General features: G+C 62.8%; 1 protein-coding gene across 1 annotated transcript; it reads right to left on the bottom strand.

Moving 5' to 3' along the window:
- Nucleotides 1-864: 864 nt before the first annotated feature.
- PPP1R9B (protein phosphatase 1 regulatory subunit 9B) lies at nt 865-17066 on the bottom strand. Its single transcript, XM_025859453.2, has 10 exons — nt 15190-17066; nt 11145-11277; nt 9838-9958; nt 7910-8014; nt 6717-6852; nt 5976-6128; nt 5829-5882; nt 3111-3340; nt 2675-2771; nt 865-2474 (listed from the first exon to the last, which is right to left on the bottom strand). Exons 1-10 carry the CDS (start codon nt 16564-16566, stop codon nt 2421-2423), a joined length of 2460 nt encoding a protein of 819 aa, XP_025715238.1. The 5' UTR covers nt 16567-17066; the 3' UTR covers nt 865-2420.
- Nucleotides 17067-18830: the final 1764 nt, after the last annotated feature.

Here is an 18830-nt window from a genome sequence, read left to right as displayed (position 1 = left end):
AAGGGAGTGGCTGTCTCAGGTGCTGACTGCCACCTGGAGTTCTGGTAGAGTCCAGTCATCTCAGGTGTTGTCAGGGACCCATCAGAGTGACCACGAAGAGCCTGACGTTGGTACTTCATTCCTTCGGGCAAAGGGGAATGTGAGAATCCCCTTGGGGGCCAGGCCACTCTCCTGCACGAGTGCCTTATGCTTCTGTTCTCTCACACATACACACACCAGCACCCAGAGCAAGGCAAGGCTGGTGTAGGGGACTGCCAGAGCCTTGGTCCTACTGCCCCTTGCTCTCTCCGCTCTCTGGGACTTCACCAAATCTTGTCTTTAGAACCCTGGCATCTGGACTGCCAGACCCATTCCATCAGAGCTGGTGAGTTAGCACACACCCATGCTGGCACAGAGCAGGGGGCTAGGGCTATTCAAATTTTCTAGGACCCCAGGCACAAACCTGCTCTGACGTGTCACCTCCCACCCCCAGAAGACCTTTGATTCTTCAGGTACCTCAGGTAGGGCGCCTTGTGAGAGTAGAGGCTGAGTATCCCCATGACGTTAGACTTCTCAGGGGAGGGACCTGCGGTTCGCCTTATCTGGTTAGCTATCCTCTGAACTCTGTCAGAGGCCTCCTAAAAAGGAAATGCGATGGGGCTAAGGAACTCTCTAGAAACCCCAGCCCTGCCCAAGAGGAATGGATAAAAAAGCATGGGTGCTGATGGGGGAAATGGTGGCAAAGAAGGAGTTTGCTGGAAGCGGGAATATAGGATCCCCGAGAAGGATCCTCACAGTGAAGTCAGCACCCGTAGGAGGGGACCTCAGGGCAGCGGCCGACAACCCTGTCCCTCCCCTACGAATCAAGAAACCAGGCAGCGAGGCTCTGGGGGCTGCTTTTATGGGGACGACCTGACAGAGGGCATGGTCCGTACAAAACCGGGAACAATACATACATATATATATTATATACAGAGACGCAGTCCTGCGGGGGGGGCAGGGCAGGGGCGGTGCCGGCCGGAGAAACCGGAAGCGCTCCGCGGCCCCGCCCACCTGGCCCCCGCCCCCTCCATCTGCGGCGGCGAAGGAGGCGAAGCGCGTGGGCCCGGGCACTGAGACAGCCAGCTTTTTCAGGGGGTAGGGGCACGTCTGGGGGCGGGGGGGCGGGGGCGAGAAATACTGATCGATGGCGTGGTCTATTTACAGGGGACGGGAAGCCCAAACGATGTGATGGGGGCTGTCTGTTTTTAAAAAATGAACAAAAATCCAGTCTGGGGCAGGGGCAGGAGGAAGAGGCAAAATGAGAGATGGATCCTGAAAGAGGAGGGGACGCGGGGGGGGGGGGGGGCGGGCCTCACCTCCCTTGGTCCAAGCCCCAATTTGGGGTTAAAGTGGGGAAACGGAGCGGATTTCACTTAGAAAGCAGGCTGCCAGCTGGGCAGCCCTGGTCTCCAAAAAGATGAGTAGTAAAATTTTGCCCTCCAGTCAAAACCTTGGAAAATTGTGGGTGTGGGCGGAGTGAGGCTGAATTTGCCATGTTAGTACAAGGCTTCCAGGTGTGGCCCTGGGCAGGGCAGGGCCTGGCTCTCCAGTGGGAAATGTTCCCCTTGCCTAAGACCAGGGGCTCTGTACCCAGGCCCCCTAAGCTGACCTCTCCTCCCTGGCATTCCCAGGCTTGGCCAGGAAACCTGGAGCCCAGAGAGGCCACAGAACAGTTCTAGAAGGAGGTTATGGCTATTTGGCACCTGGGGGTGGGGAGGCACAAGGAAAAATTGAGGGCTGCTGCCCCAGGAAAGGGGGAGCTGGGGACCAGGTGTCCTGGACTCTCCCCTTTTCCCGAGGGATGCATGAGAAATCAGTGCAGGGCCAGGCCCAGCCTCCAGGCTCAGGGGTAGACTCTGTCCCTCCTGGGTGGGGGGACCAGGATGGGAGGAGGTGTGGAGGCAGCCCCTCCCAGCAGGAGGGTCAGAATGCAACAGAGACAGCACAATGATGGGGGACAGGGAAAGGGCCAAGAAGGTAGAATCTCAAGTCAAAAGGCCCAGGGGCCGCCTAGGAGCCCCGTGGGCAGGGAGCAGCCTCCAGGTGGTGAGATGCTGGGAGAGCCCCCAGCCCCATTCCAGTCCAGAGACAAAGGCTGGAGGTTGTAAAGTCTGGCAGTATGGTCTGCAGGTCCTTGTGTCCATCCACCACCCAGGCCAACCATCGGCATCCCTTGGCCTCTGTGCCTCAGCCCCACAGGGCAAGAAGGAGGCCGTCCTTCCAGCCACCTCTGTCTGCCCAGGCCCTCTGGTCCCTGAAGCTGGGGGAGGCGGGGCGGAGGGTGGGGAAGTCGGGGCACCTGTCCCCAGGCTGGTAGGGGGCGGGGTGAATTATTGAGGACAGGGGAGGGAGGACAATGGGAGGGGATTAATTATTGTCCGGTCAAGGAATGATTCCTGTTAAGTAGAATTGGAATTCCTCAGTGTTTGCAGGTTTCCTTCCAGTTCTGAGATCTGGCAAACAAAAGGGAAAGGGGGTCAGGCCTGGATACCAGGTGTGGGCCCTGCCCCTTCTGACCCCCTAATGGGGACATGACCCAGAGCCAGCAGCATGACTCCTTCTCTCCCTCCAGGATCCACAGAGGAGGTACTGAAGGGGAGCTTACCTGCTGCCCCCTCTATAGGCCCCGGCCCCCAGGGCACCCCGGGCCTACCTTGTCCAGGAGCTTATCCATCTCCTCCTTCCTAGCCAGCTCCGACTCTTCCAGAACCCGGCGCTGTGCGGTCTCCTTTTTCAGGAACTCAATCTCCCTAGGGATCAGCAGGGGACAGACCACGGGTGAGGGTGTGTAGTCTGACTTCCATCCAAGGAGTCTCAGGATCCTCAGGCCTGTCCTTAGGCCCACCTGGGCAGCTCTGTCCCTCTCCCTTAAGTCGGGAGGCCCCAGCTCTTCCCAAAACCTCTGGGGCCTGACTGTGCTGGCTCCAGTGCCCAGTCATTCTGGGCCCAGGTACCCCCACCAGAGGGTCCTCCACCTTCTGTGCTCCTTGCCTCCCTACTCAGCTGGGGGTGGGGGAAGAGCTGCCACTAGTGGCCCCTCAGTCCTCCCCGGGCCAGGAAGCCCCGCTCCCAGCCCCCTGACCACGTACTTCTGCTGGTAGTCCTTGATGAGGCGTTTGGCCTTGCTGTACTTGCGCTCCAGGGCCTGGTACTGGGCCTGGGTCTCCCGCAGGTGCTCGTCCACAGCCTGGCACAGGCTCTGGGCCTCGCCCCAGTAGCCCTCCAGTTTCTCCATGCGCTCCTTGTTCTCCTCCACGCTCTGCTCCAGCTGGGCCTTCTCCACCCGCCACCGCCCCTTCTCCTGCTCTAGGCTCTGCAGCTGAGGGAGGAAGGAGCAGCCATGGACTGGTGGGGGCCTCAGGGAGCCGAGGAGCGCCCCAATCCTGGCACCAGGGCCAGCCTCTGGATGACTCCTGCAGATTTGGAGCCCACTGCCCCCCTCCCCCCGCAACTGCTAACTCTTGTTGGCCGAGCCTGAGAACTAAAAGCTGGAGAGGGAAGAGGTGGGGGCTCAGCCGCAGAGCCCCCAGCCAGGGTCCCCACACTGTACCATGCTCCTAGCAGGCAAGAGGCCCGGGTGAGTCACCGACCCGCTCTGTGGCCTGGGGCAAGGCAACTTCCAGCTTCAGCCTCAGTCCTCCCCTCTGTGAAACAACACTGATCCCTGCTTTGCCAAGCTCACGGGGCTCCAGTAAGATGGTAGATGTGAAAGAGCGGGCCAGGGGAGGGTCACCATCGCCCTCTGTCCCCTCTGCAGCTCTGGCCCTGCTGCCCAGTCCCTGTCTCTGTGGCTTCAACAACGCTGGCTCCTCCCCCGCCTTGTGTCCCAGCTCCTCACAGGCTCCATGCCCCAGACCTGACCCCACGCACACAGCTCCATTCCTCCTTCCCGTGATCTCACTGCTGCACCGGCGCTCAGCCGTAAGCCCCTGCCTGCCCCTCTAACCTCGTTGGCTGCAAATGCCACTTGCTGTCTGTGCCCCAGCCACATGGGCCTTCCTGCAGACCCTCAGACTTGCCCTGTTCCCTCTGCTCAGAACGTCCCCACCTCCGTCCCCACCTCCTCCCCGCTGTTGACACAGTATTTCCCACCAGCTCACCCCTCCGCTCTCTGCTCAGTGTGTCTCACTTCCCCAGAGAAGTCCCCTGAGACCCCCCCCCCCGCCGCCCCCGCCCCCGCACACACCCCCCCCCCCCGGCTCTAGGAGCTCAGCAAGCCCGCACTCTCCCGCAGAGCCCCGTGTCCGTTGATAACGGTACAGACATCAGCGTGCACACTAAGCTGTACAAGGGCAGGGTTCAAATCCGCTTCTGCACACTGCAGGGATTGGAACCGCGTGGGGCACTCAGAAGGCACTCTACAGGCGTCCACAAATTGAAAGCCTGAACAGACCTTTGACTTGTGCCCCCCCTCCCCCCGCCCCTTCCTGCTCTGCATCCACCTGGGGGGGGGGGGCATGGCCTATCATCTCAACCTCAGAAATGAGCTCCAACCTGCCCTTCCTCTCCTACCCTCTACCTGCACTCCGGGCCACCGGGGAAACCATTCCCCCCAGAACACCGCCAGCACCAATGCTTTGCCAGCCCCCGAGTCCTGCCCACCCGCATGTCCTTCCACCTCGTGGGCAGTGACCTTTTCCCCCTTCTAGTCCCCCTGTGGCCGCGGGACCAAGGCCAGAGTCCTTCGTGGGGAGTCAGGACCCTGCCAGCCGCAGCTCCCCCCACCCCCGCCACCGCAGGCCCGCTCAGCCTCCCATCTCGTGCCCAAGGGAATGGCTGCCACAGTCGACCGGCCTCCTCCAGGCTCAGCCCTCTCTCCCCCGGGGGGCGCCCTTCTTCAGTCTCAGGCACTAAACCCTGCCTGCCCCCCAAGGCTCAGCTGGGACCTCCCCTCTCTCCATGGGTGGTGGGGGTCCTGTGGCCATGCGGCCCCCATGAGCCGTCTCCCGACCACACTGGAAGCCCCGTGGCAGTTGGGACACCAAATGTCCAGGCCCAGCAGGGGCCCAGTGCAGACCTGTCACATGAAGCCTGCGTATCGGCATGCCTGCGAGCATACTGGCACCCGATGGGCTTCGAGGGGGTGTCGCTGCAGAGTACGTGTGCATGTTTGTGTATGTCATGAGTGTCACCATCGGGGGGCGTGAGAATGCACATGTCCTGTGACACTCTTCCGGGGAGATGGCTGTGCCTGTGTGTCTCGCAGCAGATGAACGTGGAGGGAGTCTACATATCCAGGCTGCTGCCCCTGGGTACCATGTCACGTGAAGCCCGGCCCACTGTCTCCGTGTGCACACAGAGTGGGTGTCTCCAGACATCCCGATGAGGAGGCCTGGGGTCCAGGTTGGCATGTGTCAGTGCGTGTATCCCTGGGTAGCTTACAAGGATTGCTGAGCCTGTTCGTAGAGGACAGGTGGGGGACAGGAGCGATGTGAAGACATCCAGAGTGACCTGGTGTCACTCAGTCTGGTAGCTAATAGCTCGGCTTTTGGTTCAGCACCTTTTATGAGCCAGGTGCTGTGCTAAGGATTTTATATGCCTTATCTCATTTAATCCTCACAACAGAACGTACAGTGTGGGCACTACCGTCATCCCATTCTACAGGGGAGGGGACTGAGGCACAGGGCAGCAAGTGGACGGTGGCACACGGGGGTCCTGAGCTCAAGCTTTTAACACTATGCTCCCCTGCCTCAGAGTAGCTTGTTCTGATTCTGCCTGCAGGTGACAAGTGTCAGTGTCTGCAGGTGTGGGGGGGGGGGAGTCATCCCCCCAGCCCTCATTCCCCCCTCCCCGTGCCACATTCTTACCTTCCTTTTCAGCTGCTGGATCTCTGCCTCGGTCACAGCGTGCTTGATCTGGAGCTGTGGGGGCAGAGAGGCAGGTGCTCAGCTCTGGCTGGAGTTGGTCATGGCCTGCCTCTGCCCTCCGCCACCCCAGGGACCCCCTCTTCCCACCTCCTTGAACTTGTGCACCAGCTTCTCGGGCTCCATGTCCACAGGGGACAAGGCATCCTCGTTTTCTGCCAGCTCGAACACCTCGATGGCCATCTCGCCACCCGGGAACGTGGGGCTCAGCTCCTCATCCTCGTCGGTGGCATATTCTCCTGTCTGCGAAGGGAGCGGGGAGGCTGTGCACCCTGCCCACCTCCGCCTCCCTGAGTCCCGAAGAGCAGGGCTTAGACTGGCAACAGCCTGTCCGTGTCAGACCGGGAGCTACCCATGGCTGTGGGTCACGCTTCAGGGGGCTGGGGCCACCCCGGTGGCATGGTCTGTGTCTTCCCTCAACAGCCTGGTAGGTCCCCCATGAGACTGGGATCCCTGAAGAAACCGCCTGTGCTTTTCCCCTCACACTGTGGGTCCCCTGAGGTCTGGAGCCACTTCCTTCCTCAGATTAGGTCCCCTGAGGGTAGAGGCTATGCCTTCCCCCCAGAGCAGGGACTCGGAGGGAACCGCATTTTCCTTGTAGGAGCAGGAAGGCTCTCTGAAGACAGAGTGTGACTCCTCCATCAAACTAAGAGTTCTTTGAAGGAAGGATCTGCATCTCCTCCCTCAGTCTGGGGACTCCCCCAGGATAGGGAAAGGTGCCCTGGCCTCCTTAGTGAGGCCTGGGAAAGCCGCGGCAGCAGAGGATGGGCGTGATGCTCCATCCAGCCACCAGGGGGCGATGCTGCTGCCGGCCAGGCCGGGAGTGCCTACCTCCTCGTCGTCCTCCCCGTACTGGGCGTATCTCTGCTCCATCATCTCTCGCTGCCATCGCTCCTGTTCTAGGGTCTGCTGAATTAGCTGGGCCACCTCGCTCTGCTCGCCTGGCCGCTCCCGGCCAATCATAAACCTGCAGGGGCACGAGCGTCACCCCCCTGCCTCTGTCTTCACCTGGGTGATACCATTATCCTCCCGGCTGGTGCTCCCCTCTCCACACGCAGACCCTCCCAAGGGAGGTGAAATGAGAGGGCTGAGTCCAGAGGCTGTGGAGTGTTAATAATGAATGGGGGGAGCTGGGGGCCCTTCTTGGGTTTCCTCCCCTGGACAGCCAGAAAGGCCCACTAACCCTCGCGGCCGGTTGTGGGGGAGGGGTGATGTCAGCCAAGCCCCCTGCTGCGCTGCAGGGGACAGGAGCTCAGGGGCTGCCAAGGCAGGGGGCTCTTCCTCCACCCACAGGGGCGAAGACGAGGCCGGGGAATGGTGAAGCTGACCCGTCCCGGCAGCCTGCTTGCCCACTGCCCTGCCGTGGGGCTGTGGAGGGGTGTCTCCAGTGAGCTCCAAGCCCCCAGGCTTCAGGAAGGGGCGGGATGATGGTGAGTGGAGATTAGGATGGAGAGGAAACAGTGGAACTTCCAGGCACCAGCCCCTCCTCTCCGTGGCCACCCACATCCTGTTTCTCTCCACCGCCCTTTCCTGGGGGCAGTGCCCCTTTTAGAGAGGGCAGGGAGTGGTCCCTGAATGTTATGCCAGTGAGGGACAGAAGGAGCCTCTAACCCAATTCCCTCGATTGCCAGGCCCGGGGAAGGGAGTCCTCCCGGGATTACACAGCTGGTGAGGAGGGAAGGATGAAGTGCCTGGTGGGGGGACCCCAATGTGGGTGGCGTTCTCCCTGCACGTCTCGGTTCTTCAGTGACTGAGTCACGGAGGGGCAGGGGAAGGAGGGCAGGTTGGGAGGCGCAGCAGACCATGGGCCTTGGAGCCCGAGCACCGGTGGCCAGCAGTGCATGGGGCAGGCCTATGGGTACAAGAATTCCCTCCGGCAGGGAGGCCGTGGAGGCTCCTCTATAAGGTGGGCCACCCAGAGCCTTACCTGGGCGTGGGCAGGCAGGCAGGCAGAGATGCGGGATGAGGGCCAGGCCCCCCGTCTGCTCCCACTCCCCACCCAGCCGGGCCCTGCCGGCCCTTACCGCACACGACCCTTGGTGTTCCGGAGCACGGAGGCCGCAAAGCTCTGGGTGACTCCAACCAGACTCGTGCCGTCCACCTCCACCAGGAGATCATTCACTTGGATCCTGGGAGAGGCCACACTGGTTAGGGGACCGTCACAGGGGAACTAGAGCGGAGGGAGCAGTGGTCTCCCTCCATCAGAACCTGAGGCTCAATCCCCACTGGGTCCTGGTACTTTGTCTACTTGCATAAAATGCGTGGGGCCAGAGGGTCAGGGATCAGCTGGACCCACCACTAGGCAGTGAGACCTGGGCAAGCAAATCCGACACAGATAGGCCGGACCAAGCACACTTCGTGTGATAATCACACCCTCGTTCCCTCCTCCATCACACCCGACAGAGTAGTGTGACACCCACAGAGTTCGTGGCCACCACGCACACCCAAAGCACAGGTGACACACAGTCCTCTTACGGGTCTGAAGATTTTCTCCCAAATGCCTGAGACCCCCATGGCATATACTCTTGGGCTCGCCGCACCCCGAGACGGGTGCAGCCCCCACCACGTTCTAGGTGTGGCAACAGAAGCCCTGGTTCTCCGCCCCAGAAGGACAGAGATGGGGGTGGGCCAGATTGGCCCACCGAGGGGGATGGCAGGCCCCCTGGCCACCTCCTCCCTCCACTGCCACCCCCCTGCGCGCTCCAGGCCTTCTGTCAGGGCTCCTCTGTGGAAGTGGAGGAAATGGCCTATTGTGAGCAGTTCACCCCCTGGTGCACGTGGGCACTCTCTCCCACGTGCACACACCCCCCACGCTGCCAACAGCCAACAGGGGACCACAGGAACGGCTCTGGAAGTCCAAGCTGGGGCGGGGGGGTGGTAGTGAAAGAGCACGGGTTGTCACCGGCCTTTTGTCCACCCCCCACGCCACCTGGGCCACAGCAGGCAAAAGCTCTAGCAACATGACCCGAAAGCCAGCCAGCGCCTACAGGGACACCCACTCATCTCTGTCAGATGGAGGGGGTCGGTCTGGGTTTCGAGGTGCCACCACAAGCCTCCTCTCATATCAACTGCCAACTTACAACAATGCTGGGGATGCCCCAGAGCCCTTCCCACTTCCCCCCTGTGATACATACACAGTGGAGTGGCCCACGGAGGGGTCGCTGGGTGCCCAGGGCTCCAGGAGGGCCTCCTGAACCTTCTGACCCCTCCAGCCTCAGAGGCCAAACACAAGTACACATGCTCACACATGCGCTCACACAAGGAGCAGCCTCCTCCACAGGTACACCACATGCCTGCATCCCCCCCTTGTTCTCTAGGCTCCGGCCATACCTGCGGGCTTTCAGTCCCCTTCCTGGAACCTTTTGTACATTCTACTCCCTCAGCCTAACTAAGTCCTGCTCATCCTCAGGCCTTAGCCCCAACATCACTTCCTCCAGGAAGCCTTCCCTGCTATCCAGAGAGAGCAAGTCCTGCTTTTTATGCCTTCATGCCACCCTGTGCTTTTCCCACATTTTCTGCGTGTCTACTTGGATGTCTGTCTGCCTCACCACACCACGTGCTTCCCGAGGGCAAGGGAAGCCGTCACTGACTCCCCAGGGCCTGGCTCTAGCCCCGCCACAGAGCCAGCAATATTTGCTAAGTGGAAAAAAAAAAAAAAAAAAGCTCAGATGTATCCACCCGGAACACAGACTCCATGGCCATGCTCTCCCTCCCACAGCCCACACACGCTCAAAACCAGGACATACAATGCCTCCATGCGGCCCCCTCCCCACTCCCCAAAGAATGTAAGCGCCATGAGGACAGGGTTCCCAGTGGGTTTGTTCACTGCTGTCCCCCCGGACCAGCACCTGGCATGGTAAGGCTCCACGAACACCTGAACCCCACACAAACAGGGGCCCATCCTGGCTCAGTGGCCTGGCATGCAGCTAACAGCTGGTGAGGGAGGGGGTACCTGCCGTCCCGGTGGGCCGCACCACCCTCGGTCACCGTCTTCACGAAGATGCCCAGCTTCTCCAGGCCCATGTCCGCCCCGGCCCCCATGCCGATGATGCTGATGCCGAGGCCCTCGGAGTCTGTGGAGCAGAAAGTCGGGACAGGCTGGTGTTGGGAGGTGGGGGTGAGGTAAGGTGTCCCAGCCTAGGGCTTGCAAGGGACAAAGTGAGAGACACCCCCGACCCCCAATCTCACCCCAGGGCACGGCCCGACCTCAGGCAGCAGTCCCCATGCTTAGGGGGGGTCCACAACTGGGGAAGGGACACTGTTCTGTCTACCCCCTCTTTGCCAAGCCGACCAGGAGGCTCCTGGGTCACCCCCTGCCCTTTGCCCCTCACAAGAACCAAGGAGCAGCAGGGCATGCTGAGGGGCGCCCAGGCGTCTTGGGGGGGCCAGAGTCTACTGTACACACAGATGAGGGATCCAGAGGGATGGAAAGGCATGGGGGGGGGGGCTGGTCTTCTTTTCTACACAGACCCATACTTAAGAGTCTCCATGACCCAAGACCTCCTGCTTTTCTCCGCACAGCTATCTCCTCCTGGCTCATGGGTCTCTGACATCCAAACTCTTATCTTCCCCACAAACAGGCTCTTCCCGTCTGCTACTCCCTCATGGGGCCTGGGAGTCGCCTGGACTCCTCCCTCCCCCTCACCGTCTCAGCCAGAACCAAATAACCACCAGACCCTGCACATCCTGCCCCCCAGGGATCTCTCAAGTACACGCACGTCCCACATGGCCATCATCTTGCCCACACTATGGTCTCTCTCCATCCACTTACGACCCCTCTCCCCCCTGCACAGCCTCACGTGGTCCTTCTAGAATACCTTTCCCACGCCTTGTCATGGTTTCCTGTCCATCTTAGAGAACAGTGTCCTCCACAGGGGCTCTTAGGCCCTGCATACCCTTTTCGCCCTCGTGATGAAAATGCAGCCAAGCCTCTCCCCTCTTTCCCGTATGCTCCCCTGAGTTCCCATCTTCAGAGCTCAAGGCCAGCATAACTTCCCAGCGGCCCCCCCGGCCCCCGCCCCGCACCTACCGCAGCATGCAAGTGAGCTGGGACAGCCCCTTCAGCGCGTGGCTCTGGGGACCTGGCACCCGAAGGATGTATGGGGTGCGGCGGGGGCGGGGGGGGGCTACCGCAGTCCGCTTGGCTGGGGGCAACGGACAGGGGCCCAGGGCAGAGCTGGCGCCAGAGAGGCGACCACCACCGCCCCGCCCCTGCGGCCTGGCCCCCCCCCCCCCCCCCCCCCCCCCCCGGCCTCTCACCCTTCTCCAGCTCCACGGGGAACAGCTCCAGCCTCTCCACACGCTTCTCCAGCTCGTACTCAGCCGAGGCGGCCATGGGGTCCACGTCCTCGTTGCGCCGGTCGTAGTCCTCGTTGGAGTAGGTACTGAACACCTGCGGGGGCGCCGCTCGGTCAGGGGCAGGGACAGGGGCAGGGCTGGTGGCCGGCGCCCATCGGCGTTCCCCTCCTGCTGTGGGCCTCCCCCAGCCCCAGCGTGACCCCGGCTCAGGCGGCAGGCCCTTCCAGGGCTCGAGCCCGCGGGGCCCCGGAGGAAGGGGCGCAGCTGCCCCACGCACACCATCCTGCCCCCCTCGCCCCCCGCAGCCCCACCTGCCGCACGCGGGGCCGCCGTAGAAAGAAAGGGCAATCCCTGAGAAAGTGGCCGACTCAGGAAGCCGGACCTCGGGCTCAGAGACAGACGGACCAACAACAGCCTGGTGCAGAAAGAAGCATGGGGAGCCAGAGAGCCAGACAGACGGCAGGAGAGTGGAAAGAACAGGCTGAGCAGGAGCAGAGGGGCAGAGGAGGAGGGGAGGAAGAGTGGAGAAGATCCTGGAGGATGCCAGATGGGGAGAGAGGGGGGAGCGGGTGTGAGACGCAGGGACAGGGGAGGGAAGAGGGGAGAGAGAGAGAGGAACAGAAGACAGGGGCACCCGGGACCCAGCTGACCTGAACCTGAAGTGGAAGCCAGGGTGGGGGAGGGAAGAGAAAAGATCACCTCCACCCTCCCATGCAGAAAGGGCAGCCCTCCACTTGAGGTGCCCCTCAGGTGGCAGGAGGTGGATGGGGGAGAATGCCAGGCCCACGTGGCCTTGCCTGCATGACCAGGCCTCAGTTTCCCTCTCGAGAAGCGGCTCTGAGGTGTGCCCCTTATCCCCTGTGCACTAGAAGGCCCAGGCCAGAGGCCCGGGACCCTGGTGAAAGCAAGGAGCTCAGGGAGGTGGCAGCCTCTCTGACTTTGTCCCCAGCGAACCCAGTCTGCATGGGGGCCCTAAGGCCAGCCCTACCTTGCTGTCTCCTGTACCCCTCTGCTGTCCTCTTCCTGTGTCTCGCCGTGAGAAGGGGAATTCCAAACCTCCTCCAGAGAACAGAGAGGCTAGGGCAGGGGCTCTGTGGGAGTGCCTAATTCTGGGTCCAGGCAGGGGTACCCCCAGTGGGAGGTTAATGAGCACCATTTGGGGTACCATGATGCGTTCATGCTTCATTGCCTGCAGCGACAGGTTGGCACCACTTGGAGCCAAGCGGGGGCGAGAAAGGGTGGGAGCAGCTCTATCAGACGGTTGGACCCGAGGCCTGAGCAGCTGGAATGGAGCTCCGTGTCCCCCGAGGCCCCTGCCAGGGCCCGCTCTCCTCCAGGAGCAGGCCCATGGGCACCCTGGCAGGCAGCAGACTTGTGTCCCAGCCTTTGTCTGAGCTCACTCAGTGTCATCCTCCACTCCCCCCGACCAGAGCCTCGCTCCCACGGTGGGGTTTCACAGATTAGAAGTGCAGCTGGGAGGGGCCTATGTGGTCACTTCATTCACTGCCCTCAACTTCCCTACATCAGAGAAACCAAGCTCAGGCCCTTAGAGCTCGCCGTCAGTCGGGCAGTGGTCGGACTGCCCTCCTGACATCTGGCCATTGGCCCCCGAGCCCCTGGAGGGATGGGCCATCCAGTTTGCACACAGCATAAGATGCCAGGTCTGCTGCCATGGCCACCTGGGTCAGCCAGTGGCAGGGCAGGATGAGACTGTACCCAGCTGGGCCCTGGTGGGTGGGTCACCTGTGACCCCCCCCCCCCCCCCCCTTGCACTCATGCCCTGGGCTTGGCAAATAGGCTTTGGCCCACTTTTGCATCTGAGTCCCCTGACCCTCACCCTCTGCTCCAAGGGACAGGGTCCCTTCATCCCTCAGTCTTTGTCATGCCCTCCCCGATGCGTGTGCGCGAGGCAGCGAACACACTGTGACCTCCAAAACACCCTCCCAGCCTGCCCTGGGCTTTGCCCTCCCCTCTCTTCTCAGCTGATCAAATCCTGCCCCCTGCAGGAAACCCAGGCCTCGCTCAGAGGCCCCAGACCGCCCCTCACATTGCCCACCATGATGTGCCCAGCCAATCAGTGGCTTGGGCCCTGTCCCCTGCCCCAAGTGACAACATGGAATTGGTCTTTCTGTCCTCAGCAGAAGCTTCCACAAAGGCAACAACTGGGTCATCCGCAGGGCACCAGACCCGGGAATCAGTGTCAATGCAGGATGGGGGCAGGGAGGGGGAAAAACAGGGATCCACTGTCCAGGGTGGGGAGGAGGAAATCCCCAGCAAGGTCAAAAGTCAGACACGCCAAGGCGGCACCACAGACCACCGGCTCCCGCACTCCTGTGAGCAAGAGTCACCAGGGAGCCGGGGAGCACTGCTCCAAATCATGCGCTATTTTTTACCCAAAAATCAGGGTAAGGTGTCAAATATAGACAGTCAGAGGCCCAGGACTGAAAGACCAACAAACTCCATCTCTGGATCAGGCCGCCCAGAGAACTGGTGATGGGGCGGGGGGGGGGGGGGGGTCCTGACTCCTCAGGTCCCAAGAAACACCCTCATCCTCCATTCCCTCCAGGATCCCGTAGCCCTCAGGACAGGGAGGGGGGAGAAAGGACTTATAAGGTCGCAGCCCCGGAAGGGGGAGGGCTGGCCTGGCGGAGTAGCACCTTTCAGGCCTTGGCTGGGGTGGGGGCAGGGGAGAGAGGCAGCCGCTGATACTCCAGGAGGGCTGGGAGGCATCATGGGCAGCCTCAGTGTCCAGGAGCAGTTATGGAAACTTTAAGCAGACAGACGAGGGCTTGGCTGTGGAGAGGTAAAGGCAGGGTCCAGGCCTAGGAGAGTCTGGGGACTGGACACCCTCCTGCAGCGGACCCGGTGCTGGGCACAGCTGAGCCTGGGGCACTGAGAAAGGGCCATCTAGGCTGGATGCGCCAGCCAAGATTGGAGGGTGGCAGGAAGCAGGGGTGACCTAAGGCTCTTAATTCTTCCCGGGAATGTCCCCACCACCCGCACTGGCACTGTTCTGAGGATCTCAGGGCACTGGCACAAGCCACCCACCAATTGCCAAGAGTGGTGGTGGGGATGGGGGAAGAGACCCTCAAAGGGGGCAGCTCCCATCCGTCCTTCAGGGCACCCAGAGAATGTGGCAAGAGCGCTTGGAGCTTGCCAAGGCCACGGGAGTCTGCCCTACCGAGCAGCCAAGAGCAAAGGCATGTGGCAGCTGCCGGGCATCCTGGGGGCTTTCCCGGCCCCACCCCTCTGTTCGGTGCCCTGCCCAAGGCCCAGCCCCCTCAGGGGCCAGGCCAGACGCCTGCTGCCTGCGGAAGCCAACACCTCCACCTCCCCAGCTGGCCCAGCACAGACCCCAGGGAACAGGGCCCCAGCGCCAGGCCTCTCCCCCACTCCCAGTCACATGGTCCCAGCTCAGCTCACCCTCAAAGACCTGCTTCCTTCTTTCACTTCTGCAAACTTGGGGTGGGGGCTACAGACAGGATGGAGGAGGGTTGCGGTTCCCTACACCTTCGTTTTAGGAAGTTCTTGGCTCCTCCCTCCTCTATAGGGGGAACGCAGGGGGTGTTTCTAAGCTCCCCCACTCCCCCCGCCCCCCGAGTGGAGTAAGGACCAATGGGGGGAGGGTCTCCTGAGGACACACACACAGACACACATCTTCCCACCACCCAAGCCCCAGCCTCAGGCAGCCTCTGGAGGAAGAGAGCCTGGGAGAGAGGAAGGGGAAGCAGGTGTCCGGGATGCGGGTGCGGCGGAGCCAGGGCGAGGCAGCAAGCAGAGGAACCTGAGGGCAGGTCGGGGCAGGCCGCCCTCGTCTCGGGCCTGAAACTCGTCCCCCTCTGACAAACAGCTGGAACTCCCCCACGCCCCCCTCAGGGTGGTAACTTCTGGGAAGGGGGCTGGGTGGCAGGGGCTGACTCAGCCTGCCAAACCCGGCTGGCAAGGCGGGGGCGACGGCGTGCACGTGGCAGGGGCGGCGCGGGGGCGGGGAGGGGGGCTCACTTACTTGGATGGGCGCCGTGCTGAAATGGATCTTCCGGCTCGGGGCCGGGTCCTCTTCCTCCGAGAGCCCCGGGATCTCCACGCACCCCGACTCGGGCTCATAGGGGGGCTCCCCATCCTCCTCGTCGTCTTCGTCGTCCTCCTCCAGGGCACTTCCCCCAGAGTCCTCCCCCAGCCCACTGTAGGCGCTCACGTCCACCAAGTCTGCCTCCGAAAAGTCCTCCTTCTTGGACTCATCCGCCTCCTCCGGGGCCACGTCCGGGGCCCGGCCGTTGCCCACCCCTCTTTCAGGCGCCGCCACGGTCGCCGTGGCCTCCTCGGGGGCCGCCTGGGCCTTCTGCTCCTGCGGCGCGGGGCTGGCAGTGGTTGCCAAGGTGCTGCCATTCTCCAGGGCCGCGTGGACCGTCACCTCCGCGTGAATCACCTCCCCGGGCGCCGCCTCGGCCTCAGACTCCCCGCTCTCCTCCACCTCCACCGGCTTGATCTTGCGCACCTCCCGGGGCTTGGGGGGCGGCCGGGCAGGGGCCACTCGGTGCTGCGGAGGCTGCTGCCCTCCGGGGCCGCGTTCCTTCTCAGCCGGCACATCCCCCGACGGGGCGGGCGGCGGCGGCGGCGGCGGCTGGAACACCCGGGACCTCTTACTGACCAGCTTCGAGTTGATCTGGGGAGCCCCGGCGGCCGCGGCCCTGGGGAGCCCCGGCCCACGGTGGAGGCCGGTCCTCGAGTCGGCCTTCTCGAAGACGGCGCTGAGCTGGCTGACCGTCGGCGACACGGCGTCGGCGTCCAGCTTGTCCAGCGCCTCGGTGCTGCCGTTGAAGCGCACCACGACGTCCAGCTTCCGGTCCTGCAGGCCGGCGCGCTCCTGCCTCAGCAGCCGCCGCGCCGCGGCCTCCTTGTCGCCGCCCGCGGCCGCCGGGACGCTCCGTTCGAACAGCTTCCGCGTCTCCTGCAGCCGGGACGGCGGGTGCGGCGGCGGCGCGGGCTGCGCCGAGGGCGCGGGCTTGGAGTCGAAGCGGCTCACGCGCTCCGACACGCTGGTGCCCAGCTTGAGCAGGGCGCTGTGGTCCACGTTCTCGTTCAGGCTGCTGGCCCGCGGCAGCGACAGGCGCACGCCGCGCTCGGGCGCCCGCGGGGCCTCCGTGGGGCCCGCGCCGCCGCCCGCCTCGCCCGGCGGCCCCGCCGTCGTGCCCATCTGCAGGAACATACTTTTGATGCGGTGGACGTTGGAGCCATATTTCTTGTGGTGGGCCGCCTTGGGCGTCTCGTCGGGCCCGGGCGCGTCGGGCGGCTTCAGCGCCTGGATGCCCGCCTCGTAGGCGCTGCGGTGCGGGGAGGCGCTCCGGAGGGGACCCCCGGGCCCCCGCGGCTCCGTCTTCATCATGGTGGGGGGAGACGGGGGCGCATCCCCTCGCTTCCCGCTCCCCCCCTCCAACAGGCGGCTGGCCAAGTCGGGACCACCGCCCCCTCCCCCCGAGAAAAGAAACCCCGGAAGGCCTTTTTTAGGCTCCCCCCAAACCAAGCTGCCAAAAACAGTTAACCCCGCTTAAAAAGGGGGGGGGAATCTCCGAGCGCCCTGTGTGGGTCGCCTCCCCCAATCCAGCTGCCACAGACAGCCAGCCCCTCTTTCAGAGCCCGAGCGGCCTACTACGGTCGCCCCCACCCAAATTAGAAAAGCGGCGGCGGCCGGGGCCGGTGGGACCGCGCGCCCTGCCCGCGAAGCAGCGGCGGAGGCGCCGGCTCACATCGTCCGAGGCGGTGTCAGCAGGGCTGGCAGCCCGGGCGTCCCCCACCCCGGCCGGGGGCCTCGGCTTTCGGGGGGCCCGGCACCCCGGCGCCCATGGCTGCTCCGCCGGCCCGGGCCGCTCCACCGCCGCGCCACCCTCCCTCCCTCCCTCCCCCCCGCGCCCCGAGCCTCGGTCTTTCTCTGGCTCTGCCCGAGCGGCGGCTGCCCGAGACCGAGCGGCTGCCCTTCTCGCCGCCGCCGCTGGGGGACTGGCACCTCTGGGTCCTAAAGGGATCGGATTTCCGGGGCCGGAGTCTGTGAGCCCTCCCCTTCCCCTCCTCCCGAATGTATCCCCTCCCCTGCCCGTCCCTCTCGACTGCCTGACGCTGACCCCTCCGGTCCTGGCCTGTCCTCTTCAGCCCTTCCATCCCAACCTCTGACTGCGGCTTATCACAACCCACAAAAGCACAGCCCCACCAAATATTGGGGGAGGCAATCCACCCCCAGTGGTCTCAGTGTGGGCCCCTCTCCTCCCCAAATGGGAAGGGAGATTAGTGGGCGGGGCAAAGGATCGTTGCCTTCCAGGCCCTTGGAGTTCCCTAGTGTGGTTCAAGACCATCAGCCTCAAAATCGCTGGGCACTTTAAAATTTTTTAAATTCAGATTTCTGGGCCCTCCTCCAAACTCTGGGAAGCAGAATCTCAGAGACCGGCCCAGGAATCTGCATTTAACAATTTCTCATGGAGAACCTTTTGCAATCTTCTAAGGTGTGAAAGCTTAGCCCAGGGTTGCTGGCCTTGTGGTGGAGGAGGAAGGAGAACAGAGAAAGGAAATGGTCCTCATCCCCCAGGCGGCAGCCCAAAGCTGGCCTTTGCCCCTTGGCAGTTTGAAGGGGGGGTGTCCTGTCGCCAGCCTGCCCTGCACCCAGGGAGGGGGTGGAATCCCTGTCCTCAAGCCCCTACCTGGGCACTCTTGCCTCTTAAACAGGAAGGAGTTTGGGAGGAGGAATTCTGGAGGCCTGGGGCCAAAGTTTCACCAGTGAGAGCTCTAGCTTGGGTCTCTGATCTAAAGGCTCCTGGCCACTGTTCTGCAAGTGTGTGTTAGGGAGGCAGGGGGAAAGATAGTAGTGACCTACACATCCCCTGTCCTGGCAACCCAGAAAGCTGTTGTGATGCTCTCCCCAACCCCCATATAATACACAGCAGGGAGCCTGGGGCCGCCCCCTACCCGTCCCCAGCTGCCAGGGCTGGGAGTTAAGGTCCACCCCCTAGACCGTGACAGGTCCAGATGCGCCGCTTCACTCCACAGAGCCCAGGAAATGATGAACAGTGTGGACCCTAGGACCCAGAGAACAACTCAGGCACAAAGCCTCCCCCCACTCCCAGCTGCTTCCTGCATCTCGGGCCTTCCTGCGGTCTCTGCCTCCTCCCCCGCCCTCTTCTCTTCCATCCTCTTCCTCTTCGTCCCAATCTCCCACTCTCTCCCCAGCTTGCCTAGAATTGCTGTTGTAGGGAATCCTCCCACTACTCCACTGTAGGGGTGTCTGTGGGTTTTGCGGGATATAAGCCGGTTAGCACGTGCAAAAGAGTGTGGGGGATGGGGTGTGGGAAGCTGCCTGGGAATCCTGAATATTGGGACGGGGAGGGGCCTGGAACCACCGGATTGGATCTTGAGGCTAAGGGAGAGGGAAGATTTGGGCTCTGAGCAGAGACCGGAAATGAACCCAGACCTCAGGCTTTCCCGGGCCACCTGCCTCTTTGCCCAGCTGCGCAGGTCGCTTCCCCCTCCCTGATTTTATACTTTGGGATGGGACAGACTGAAGAAGCCATCCTCAACCCCCCCCTCCCTCCTAACCCTTTTTAGAAGCTCTTTCAGGAACAAGCTTTGGGACTTGGGTTTCCAAGTTCAAAGTCTGGAGCTTGA

Source organism: Callorhinus ursinus, unplaced genomic scaffold, assembly GCF_003265705.2.
Source record: "Callorhinus ursinus isolate GAN/ISIS: 27379988/994484 unplaced genomic scaffold, GSC_fseal_2.0 scaffold52, whole genome shotgun sequence".
Classification (NCBI taxonomy): domain Eukaryota; kingdom Metazoa; phylum Chordata; class Mammalia; order Carnivora; family Otariidae; genus Callorhinus; species Callorhinus ursinus.
This window is presented reverse-complemented; position numbering and strand designations above follow the sequence as displayed.